This window comes from Myotis lucifugus, unplaced genomic scaffold (genome assembly GCF_000147115.1).
Source record: "Myotis lucifugus unplaced genomic scaffold, Myoluc2.0 scaffold_11, whole genome shotgun sequence".
NCBI lineage: Eukaryota > Metazoa > Chordata > Mammalia > Chiroptera > Vespertilionidae > Myotis > Myotis lucifugus.
The window spans coordinates 11,764,158-11,775,777 of record NW_005871059.1 but is presented as its reverse complement, the minus strand read 5'-3'; the positions used below and the strand labels follow the sequence as shown (position 1 = coordinate 11,775,777).

The window sequence follows — 11,620 nt, the reverse complement described above, 5'->3', positions numbered from 1 at the left end:
GTTGGGCCAATGAGGCAGGCAGGCAGAATGGTTAGGGCAATGAGGCAGGCAGCAGTAAGCGGTTAGAGCCAGTGGTCCAGATTTCAAGAAGGGATGTCCGACTGCAGTTTAGGCCCAATCCACCAGCAGTCGGACACCCTCTCGGGATCTGGATTGCGAGAGGGTGCACACTGGGCTGAGGGACCTCTCCACTCCCCATGCACGAATTTCATTCACCGAGCCTCTAGTCCAGTGATGGTGAACCTATGACTCATTTTTTTGGTTGATTTTTCTTTGTTAAATGGCATTTAAATATTTAAAATAAATATCAAAACTATAAATCTTTTTTATACTATGGTTGCAAATATCAAAAAATTTCTATATGTGACACGGCACCAGAGTTAAGTTAGGGTTTTTCAAAATACTGACACGCCGAGCTCAAAAGGTTCGCCATCACTGCTCTAGTCTATAATAATAAAAGGGTAATATGCTAATTAGACCGGACATTATTCCGGACGTCCTTCCTGATGAAGCCGGGGTCAGAGGAAAACCAGCCCAGGTCCAAGGTGCCTGCAGGCAGTCCTAGGAAAGCCAGCCTGGGTCCCGGATGCCTACGGGCGGCTTGAGGAAATCCAGCCTGGGTCCTGGGTGCCTGCAGGCGGCCGGAGGAGGGAAGCAGCCTGAGTCCTGGGTGCTGGAGGGAAGCTGGTGCCCGCAGCTGGGGGAAGAAAGGCCTACTCTTGCATGAATTTTCATGCATCGGGCCTCTAGTTCTATTATAAAATTTTCTTTCAGGTTAGCCCCCTCCTAGAGACCCCTACTAAGTTATTGAGGGGATATTTCCTGACTACAAAATAATAACAATTTATTTTTACACTTGAAATCACATGATTCTTGCATTTACTGGCTGATTTATTTCACTTAGCATAATATTCTCAAGGTCCATCCATGTTCAAGTGAAAACATATTAATAAAGTATTAATATGACTACTTAAAGTAGCCCAAAGTTTGTGATATCAAGCAGATCTGTGCCTACTCATTTATTTTGAACATGCATTATTATGATTTAATGATGCATTGGGGTCCTTAAGTGTGACCAACTTACCACCCACTTTGTGATATTCGTATATTTTAAATATACCATTCTTCTAACAATAAACCAAATTCTAAAAAAGTAGTATTTATATAATGAAACATTTTTACAGTGTTACACATTTAAGTGTCCAAAAAATAATTGTATAAATGTGCTTATTTGAAAATAACAAAGGGCCAGAGTACACCCCCCTGAATACATTCTACATCTAATTTGGCAAACATTTGGCAAATATTACTGGTACAAAGAAATGGATCAGCCACTGTATTCCAGGTGCCCGCCATCACTGTAAGAGGCCCACAGGCATGAACCAACCACGATGTGAGACAGAATGAAACAAGTGCTATGAGGAAAGAGGAAATAAGTAGTTCTCACTGACATAGAAAAACATAGGTAAACTTCCTTTATCCCAGATACTTTATTGTTTGGGCACTCAGATGTTTGCACTCATGTGCCTTGTAACAGTAGGGGTCAGGCAGAGAGGGAGTTGTGGGTGTTAGTCTTCCATTTGTACATACAATCCCCACTCCTCCAAAAACTGCGTCAGATAGGTTTCATCTTCTTCAAGTGGCTTGTCGGGAGCCTGCTCCTCATAAAGTCTAGACAAAAGACCCTCATCTGTGAGCTCCTTGTACTCAGGATGTTCACATCCTTCTGACTCATGTTCAAAGCCAAATAAGGAAGGTATACACAGCCTGCCAGTCTGAGGGTCCCAATCGACCAGTGTGGTCGATGGCTCTTCTTCTGGCTCCTCTTCTGTGTCCACATGCTCCTCTGGCAGGTGGTGCAAGTCTCTGAGTTGAGGGGTATATGAATACAGTAGTGTTTGTGGGCCCCAGTCAGCCAAAGCTGCCTGTGGCTCAAATAACTTTCCTTGTAGGAACATCTCCTGCAAACTGAGCTCTTGATGTCCAGGCCCCACAGGAAGGTCAGTAGTTCTCACATCATATTCATACTCAATGACTATTTTATCTGTGGGTATTATTCTGCCGAGTGACTCTTGTTGGGCCAGGGAAGTCCCTTTGGAGCTTTCCTCAGTGTCATCGACAATGTCCACCGAATGGGAAGCATACCCTAAGTGCATCACCTCCATTTCCTCCTGATGGGGCTCCTGGTCCTTGCTGGGCTCATGCAGATCCCATACATCATTGCTTTTTTCCACGACACTTACATCCTTATGAGAAAATTTAGAATCCTCCAAAATATTGAGGGTGATAAAGTTAATCACAAGTTGTTCAGCAGGTACAAAGAATCCTTTGTCAAGTTCATTTCTATAAATCAAAATCTATAAAGAGAGAAGAGAATGGTTTTCACCTTTTCACTTTTGACAGATATTAAAAACAGCTGTTAAGTAGAACTTATACTGTCATCAGATGGTTTTAAAGATCTATTCTTACCAACTCATGGAAATGAAAGTTATGCTTGGAAGATAGAGAAAACCTCATTCACACAAAATGCACATGGAAGAGACCAAGACATACAAAATGCATATGAAGTGAAAAGTGGTTCATTGGGTGGGTATCTGTCCAGGTCAAATATGAGGGTGTGACTGCCCCCTCCTCTAACTGGCTGAGGAAATTTAGGATGTTATTTAATTTCTTGAGCCTTGATTTTTAATTCTGAAAAATCAGAATTTGTGCCACATAAGGGGTGGTGAGAACTAAGTGAGATGGAGGTTTTGAAATTGCTTTGTTTATTATAGTTTACTATGTATTTGTTAATAAGCTGTGGTTACCTGGGCTCCCAGCCCTTTTTTGGATACTGTCCGGACATGAAATGTGGGTGGGCATGAAAACTGGATGTAAAAAGCAGATAAGAACATGAGCAGGGATGGTTCTACTTACTTCCCCCAAACACCAAAGGAATCATGCTATAATAAAGTCAAAAAGGGAAATCCATTTGCCAGTTTATGGCAGACAGAAAAACTCTACCTAATGCCAGGAAAACTTGTTTCAGGTTAAAATGTTGCTGGGGATATGTGGGAGGTGCCTGTTTAGATTGCCAATGATGACTTATGTTACAATCCTCATTGTCTAATCTATGATGTGATTTCATTTAACATTATAAAATAAATCCTTTAATTTTATTCTTTTACAATTTTTTTTGTTGTAAAAAGTAACGTGTGGTCAATTTTGTGAATTTTCCTTCTAGGAAAGGTCTCCCTATGCCTTTAAAAAGCTAATTCTGAACCCTAAGTGCAGGCAGATTCATAGAACTATTTTTAAACTGAACTAATAGGAATACATGTATGTATTGTGTACATGTGAACATATTTTTAATAATTCCCAAAGAAATAATTTTTATTGTTAAAATATGCTCAGCATTTCAAAACCCTTCAGTGAATGGTCCAGAGGATAAGGTTTATTCCTTTTACTCTCTTGCTTCTCCTTACTTTGAGTGATGAGATCCTGGCCATTCTCCCCCTAAATGTGCTTCCATCCCACGTCCTGGTCTCCATCCCTCCATCCCACTCTCTTCTCTTAGACTCTCATCTTCTCTCCTTGGGAAAACTGCCAGTCTCCTAGTTACTTTACTTGCTTCTTCTAGTCTCACTCCCCCTAATGTTGTCTTATACCCACTATCCAGTTGGATCTAAAACACAATATCGACCGTGACATCACCAAGGTAAAACCCTACAGAGATTTCTTTGCCAATAGAATAAAGCCCAACCTTCTTGGAATAACAGCCAAATTCTCTCATTACCTGGCCTTACCACCCACTCTCTAGTAACAGCTTTCATAGCTCCTCATCTGGAACCTTATGATTTAACAATACTATGTGGTTTCCCAAACAGCTATCCACCTTTCCCCTGTTGTTTCTTCTGCCAGTAGTAGGTCCCTAACTCATACTCACCTTTTATAACCAAGCCCAGGCATAAACTTCTGATCCCCATGCAGGGTTTCAGTGCTTCCCCTGTACCCCTAGCACCCCCAGTGCCTGCTTTCATCATAGTCATATCATTTTGAAATTCTTGTCCCCAACTAGACTTGAACCTCTGGAAGGGCATGGATCATGACCTCATTTATCTCGTACCTCAAGACCTAGTCTAATCTGGTCATTAAACCTAAAATCTTTGTTAATGCTAAGGAATCTTTCTCTTTGGTTATGTTAGTGAGTTAATCTAGTAGAGAAAGTGTTTTGTTTTGTTTTTTTAAATTTATTAGCTCTTTACCTTTAAACTCACTCTGCCCCTAAAAGGAATGGTATCAGTTATAGAGCCTCCTTTCCAGCTTCCTGGAGATGTGTTGCTATAATGAGTTCGGCCACACTAAGCACTCACCAGATTTTCCGGATGTTTCTCTTTGCCAACATGGATATATCTGTACGCAGAGAAGCCCATCACAGAAAAGATAAACAGGGCAACAGATATGGGCAAAACATACCAGAAGATGATTTTGATTTTCAATGCTGATGTTTGATCTGTTAAAAAAAAAAAGGGGGGGAAGGGGGGAGAGTAGATTGTTGTAACTTGGTGTGGTGGGAAAACACTGGCAATGTCAAGAAGCTTTGAGCATAATCACTTACATGTAAGAATTCAGTTTTCTCATTTATAACAATGTAATAAGGGATCTCAGAATTCCTACTGTCTCTGACAATAGATGGTCTTAAGGAATTATTTGGACTGTCTCAAATCTTTACAGCAAGGATGCGTTAGCAACCCAGGTCAGCATATATTCCAACATTTTATATGCTGGAATATAAAATGAGATTTTATGTTGGTTTTTATACTTGAAGGTAAATGTATCTGAAATTCAGGCAACTCACAGCACTCCAAACTGAACAACAAAACCCTCTTATAATGATCCCACTAAGCAGTCCCACTTTTCTATGCCACTCATTTGACTCAGTCTTTCATATATTCAGTAGAGGACAGGGATATATGGCATCACCTTCTACGTGACCAACAGAACTACCCTTGTGCTGGTTGCTTGGGCTTTTCTGGGTACGTCTGGAGCTTGGGGATGTTTGTAGGAAGGTGGCTGAGCTGGTGTGTGCTGAGAACGGCAGTAACTCCTTTCCAGGTTTTGATGTGTTATGAGTTCATGATGAGTAAAAGTCCATAGGGAATGAAAAGACCTGGTAAATAGTTTTAAGAAAAGTAGTCCTGGCCCACCATTGATCAGAACGGGGATTATTGTGACTAACTTATATCTATTAAGCTCCTTTGGGGTAATTGGAAGTTGGGATGGTTAATTTTATGAGTCAATTTGGCTAAACCAAATTGGAACCTAGATATTGGTAAAACATTATTCTAGATATTTCTGTGAAGGCATTTTTAAAATGAGATTAGCATTTAAATTAGTAAACTTGAGTAAAGCAGATTACCAGGGCTCCAACTGCAGGTTCTTCTACCCTGACCAATTCCTGAAGAGCACATCTGTCATCAGCTTCCACATAGAAAGATGCCAACACCACAATGCAGATGTTGCTGGTGACTGAGCATCATCTGCTCCTACTGTAGGCTACAACTCAGTCCAGTCCTCTGGATACAATCCCTGGTCTAGGACGGAACTTGCACTAATTAAAAGGAGCCAGGCCAACAGTGACTGGTGGCACTTCGTGTACATCAGCACATGTTGGTTACAATAAACCAAGAAACTCTATCTGTATTTGTAGGGATTGGGGGGACTATGGGGAACAGAAATATTTTCCAAAGAATAGTCCCAAAAGAGATAATACTGATTTTTAAAAATACATCTTTTTATTGATTTCAGAGAGGAAGGGAGAAGAAGAGAGAGATAGAAACATCAATGATGAGAGAGAATCATTGATCAGCTGCCTCCTGCTCACCCCCTACTGGGAATCAAGTTTGCAACCTGGGCATGTGCCCTTGACTGGAATTGAACCAGGGACCCTTCAGTCCATAGGCCGATGCTCTACCTAGTGAGCCAAAACAGCTAGGGCCCGATTCTTTTAAAAGGAGGTTGTCATAGCATTGCCTTGGGAAGGTAGCTGGGGTGACTTAACAGCTGGGAGATCCTGGAAAAGCTCAGGACCTGAAATGGTGCCTCCTTGCTCTTTTGTTACCTTTCCTAAACTGGTTAGAAAGTTGCTCCATCTGCTTACTGGGAAGTATTTAATTTAATCTCTACTCTAGTTGCTCAACTCTGCCAACTGCTTAAATGACTTCCACTGGAAATGCATTCCTAGCATTTGGCCACTGATCAAGCTATTAGTACACAGAGCACTTTATCCAAACACCAAAATAATTTCTTCAATCTGCTTTGTGTTGCCTTTTGCTTGCTTAGCATTTTAGTTTAATTTGACATGTGGTAGAGAACCCTTTATTTTAAAGGGAAAGCTATGGCAAGGATAGAGATTTAAAAAGAAAGCTTTTCACTTTTTATTTGTACTAAAAAAATTCCCTTTTTATTCCTTGGGACATTTTCATCATGACATGTGGGAGGCGTGAAGGAGGAGGAGAGCAGGGGTCTGTCACCATCCCTGTCCCGTAGCTGGGGATGGAACCAAGGCTTGGGGGAAATGCTATGACATTTGTCTTAGGCCAGCACGTTTGGAAGAGAGAAACAGAAGAATAATGGACAAAGAGCCAGTCAGTGAAGGTCAACTTTAGGATTTATTTTCAATTTTCAGGTTTTGAATACAAGGTCCTCTCACCCTGGAGGAAGAATGATTACACAAATGCTAAGCTCCTAACTCCATGTCTCCCAACAGGAAGGAGACTCTTCACTCACAGTTCCTTGATAGCCACGTTCAGACATGAGAAAAAGAAAGAAAGAAAGAAAGGAGAGAGTAGCAACTCTGAGAGGCCATAAGTACTGGTTGGTAGATCCCAGACCAGCCAGTCAGCAATATGTAAACATGGAGCCTGTAATTTGTATTTCTGAGGGGGAGCAAAGGATTCTGTCTTAAAAAGTGTTTTTATGATAATGCTTTGTTTCTAGCAATACAATTAATTGTCTGATGTGCTTGAAGACCACAGAACTTCTACTGACCGGAATGATTATAATTTTTAAAAAGAAAAAAGATGTGTGTAAAAGTTCCCCATTGTTATTTCCCAAGGCATAGGCTTGCTGGCAGCAAGTGCCAGGCCTGGTGCTGAGGTCCCCCGAGGGGTGAAAACACTCCCTAACGTTGGCCAAGTTCAATGGCAGTGTCCTGGGTTGCTCAATGCATTTCTGGGGACAGCTGTTTCTGCCTTTGCCTCAACCTGTTTCTGGTAGACACAGATTTGCCAATACCTTGTCTACACTGCCACACTTTCTTCTAGTTTCATCAGATTTCCTTCCTCAGAGCAGCTGAGGTGTTTTAAAGCTTACCTTTCAAAGTACTGACACACTGCTTCTCAGAAGGCTGAGCAAGGCGAGGAGGCCCTGGGACGAAGGACTCCACGTGGATGCAGTACAGAGTGTCCGGCTCTAGCCAGCTGAGCACCATCGTGTGGTTGGTCACACACTGAGACCACTAGGTTAGGGAATGGCAAACATCAGTTACAGCAAAGATTTCTAGTACCACCCCAGACAAATAACTCTACAAGGAAATAAAAGACCCAGATACCATGAAATCCTTTACCATGCCTACAAGCTTTCTTTTCAGCAACAGCTTCAAAATACCCCTTTCCTCTAGCTCGGCAATACCCAGGAACTGAAACAATCCCAGTACTAAATAATAACGTAAGGATGGATTTCTCATTCAGCTTTGTCCTGTGTTCTTGCTAATACCTTTTTCTTTCTTCGAGAGTGACTGACAGATGTTATGCAAGTAGAAGCTTCTCCACCAATAACTACTCCAATAGCAATATCATGTCCATTAATAGAAAGTTTCTGTAAAGGAATTCTGAAGTTTCCTAAGTTTCTACATAGCTTCAATTGTACCTTGGATGGCATCTCTTTTGACACTTGGAGTGCGGGAAACGAGTTAAGTCGGCTCGCGTGAATTGCGCGTACTCCACGGGAGCCGTCTTTAACTCGGTTCATATAGATTTGCGGTGGAGTGCGGGAAACGTGTAAACTCGGGCCGATTGTAACTGCGTATTACCAAATATTTGTTTGTAATCCACCCTTTTGGTGGATGGAACAAAACCAAAAGACAGAGCCATCTTATATTTTGGCGGGAAATTCACCCGCACTCCAAGTGTTAAATATCACATCTTCCCATTTTCACATGCAGAGAATTAAAGCAGCAGGGCTGCTTGCTTTAGCATTAACTGAAAAAGGGACCCAGATTATGTGCCCTGTTCCATTTCAGACTCACCGTTCTGTTTGATTTAGTATTATAGATGGACACATTATACTTCAGATTCGAGTATATTTGTTGCATGGAAATGGAACTTTCTTCTGAATTTTTCTTCCACTTCTCTGGAGCCGTCAGAACAACAGAAATGGATTTCTCATCAGGAGTCAAAGTAACCCTGGTGGGCCAATTTGTGCTTAAAGGGGAGAGAAGAGGAATTATGTTCAGATGTAAAATCACCTTGGATAAAACTATAGTCTAATCCTATTGGGACAAAAACTCTCTATCCAACTCTCTTATTTGAGATGCCTCAGAATGCTCCAAGGTGGGCCCAAGACATGCAGAAACTTGAAACAAGAATTTCATGTACGCTGACACGATGTTAAAATAGTCAGTTGAGGAGTTCCAAGTCACATGGATAAATAGTACTCGATGATGGTAAATACAATGAAAACTATTTATAACACTGCCATAACTTGAAAAATCGTTGATAAATAACATTAATATGATTGGACACATGGCAAAAAGCAGACACGGAGGAATGAAGCACTGCTAAAAACCTTTGGAGATGTGATTGGAATGATCTAGAACAGAGGTTAGCAAAGTTTAACCATAAAGGTCCAGATAGGATCTCTGTTGCAACTATTATTTATATCAATGTAAAACCCATTCTTAGCTCTCGGCCTGTAGAAAAACAGAAAGGGGGACGGTGCTGCTGCAGTTGGTTGAGGGCATAGTTTGCTGACTTCTGAGCTCGAAGGGAATCTGAAGAAAGGCTCCAGCTTCAGGACCTAAGGAGAACTTGTAAATTTCATATGGCACCTCTGAGTGAGTCCTGTACTGGAGTCAGCTACAGATCAGGGCATGGAACAATAAAAAAGCAAATACCAGCAAGATGTTGTCTTGATTCCGAGTTACACCTAGAAATTGCATCATCACACCACCAAGTCTATAACAAGAAAAGACTTACTTTGGTGATCAGAATAACCTGTAATCAACCTTGTGGACATATTCAACGGTTTTGAAACCCACAACATTAAAAAAAAAATCTGTCAGTTGTTCCACAAATTACATAGTCTCCACTAAATGCTAAAATAAAATCAAAATTTTGATAGTATTGACATTTAGCGTCAATTTGGGATCTGGGAGAGATCTTGGAGGTCACTTGGCCACAGCTTTCATTCTAAAGACAAGACTCTGGGATGCAGTGGGGAGAAGCACCTTGGGCTGGTCACTCCACCAGCTGACGGACAGAGTGAAGAACTGAGCGAAGCTGAGCACTGGTTCCTCAGGCAGAGCTGTCTATGAGACAGAACCTGGTAACACTAGGAGGTCAGGTGAGCGTGATATTAATCTGTGTTTAACAGACAATTGTATTACTTACTTTCTAAGAAAGGAAAGAATCGTCCAGTTTCTGCCCATTTGGAACAATCAGATCCCCAAGTGGCCTTAACTTTGGCATAATATTGATGTTCATAGTCAGAAGTTTCAGCAGAGAGATCACAGTGGGTCCTATTGATATTTCTGCATTCGGATTTGTTCAGCCATTTCTTTTGCCCATATCTGCAGAGAAGGAAACTGTGAATTAATAATGAAGTGCCCTCTGTGCTTTACAATAGGAAAAAACAGTCATTATATAAACCTGAATGGAACTTAAGACCTTCTCTTCAGAACAACAGAAGTGCCTGTCATTGAGATAAAAAAGAATCTGCTTTTGCTGCTGGCAATTTTTTTCATTAGCTGTCAGGAACATGAGTCAGAGTTTCTGTAATCACCTTTCTTTTCTGTGAATTATAATTCAAAGTATATTTTGAAAGCATGTATTTTATTATTATTCTTGGGCTACAGTAAAAATTTTACATATTGTGTGATCAACTCTTCTAATAATTATATCTATGTAAGTTTTGTAGTCCACCATGCATACTTAGGTCAGTTTGATGGGTTGTTTTAAGAAAAATTAGCCATCTTTTTTCTTGGAAGAAAAATTACCTTGACATTCTCATAAAATTAAAAAACCTACTTGCCATCAAGGGTTTGGGGAAAAGTCACTAGACTGAAGTGCATGCCCAAATCTGCATTTTCAATTATAGCGATGATGATATTAACTAGGTTGTTCACTCTGATTTTTCCTTTCCTTTATTAAAAGCATAACACCCATAGTAAATAAGGAGGGGGAAATATTTTTAGGTGGGAGAGACTAAGGTATATTTAGTGATAAGAGATGAGCCGGGAAAAGAGACAGGTTTGCAGGAGAGGCTACTGAAAAGATTAAAGCAGCATGTTAGGGTTTTAGAAAGATAACTCTGGTGGTAGCATGGAGAATGCAAAGGGTTAGGAGTGGCAGCCTGGAGAGGAGTTGGGAGGATACTCCAGGTGGAAGATGTAGGTGGCTTAGACAAGGATGGTGGCCATGGGACCAATAGGACAAAGGAAGAAATATCAGGGCACAGGACTTGGTGATCGAGGGCATATAAGAGATGAATTAAGGATGATGCCTCTCTCTGTCTGGGACAAATGTTGTAACAGTGGTAACCCATTTTACAGATGAGAAAACTGAAGCTCAGAGAGATAAGGAAACCAAATGCTCAAGTTCATATCACTAGTAAAAGGCATATCTGGGATTTGAACCACTTTCCTGGGATGCAAAGCTTGAGCTTTTAGTGCTTCCCTATATATTTTTGTATTAAATTCTTTTGGCAGATATAATTTAGACTTTTGTTCAAATTTCATCTTTTACTTGGAAACAAACTTCACTCAAAAGTATAATATGAAATCTGCCCAAGGTTACCCAGCAAGGCTCATAGCCTGGCTATGAACCCAGGACTGTCTGACTCCAGCTGAGCTTGGAGCTCTGTCAGTGACATATACCACTCTGTATTCCTGTCCACCTTTTTTTTAAAATATATATTCTTTTTCAAAAGTTGCACAATCCAATTTATCTGCTGTCAGAGAGCAGAGATGAATCTGCCCGTTTTAAAAAGTCCTTTTCTAAATCACGGAGACATACAAAGGACAGAGCAAGCTCTTTGCTCCACCTAATGGAAAAGGAGGCAAGGGCGTGCTCCTGAAACATTTCCCTTTGCACAGTGATGTCTTCTTTCCTAAACTCAGCTCCTGGGAAACGCCTCAGAAATGAGAATGAAGGTCTAGCTCAATTAGCTCAGGAATAGCAGTTGAAGTCCTCCACTGCCTTTGGAGGTCGGAATTTTTTTTTTCAAAGACAAAAAATGATTTTATTCTTTTTTGTAACTATGGTACATTAAAAAACAACAACCTCAACTAATCAGAAAAGCAGAATCAAGAGAGAAATAAATCAGCTGGAAACCCATTACCCTGGAATATTTGGTATACATG

General features: G+C 40.8%; 1 protein-coding gene across 1 annotated transcript in view; it reads right to left on the bottom strand.

Annotated features, from left to right (window-relative positions):
* Positions 1 to 1,466: 1,466 nt before the first annotated feature.
* IL20RA (interleukin 20 receptor subunit alpha) overlaps positions 1,467 to 11,620 on the bottom strand; it is a 30,619-nt gene continuing 20,465 nt past the window's right edge. The window contains 6 exon segments of the mRNA XM_014451879.2: positions 1,467 to 2,357; positions 4,353 to 4,492; positions 7,354 to 7,498; positions 8,288 to 8,445; positions 8,448 to 8,462; positions 9,651 to 9,829. Coding sequence (XP_014307365.1) covers positions 1,569 to 2,357; positions 4,353 to 4,492; positions 7,354 to 7,498; positions 8,288 to 8,445; positions 8,448 to 8,462; positions 9,651 to 9,829 — 1,426 coding nt within the window. The 3' untranslated portion in view covers positions 1,467 to 1,568.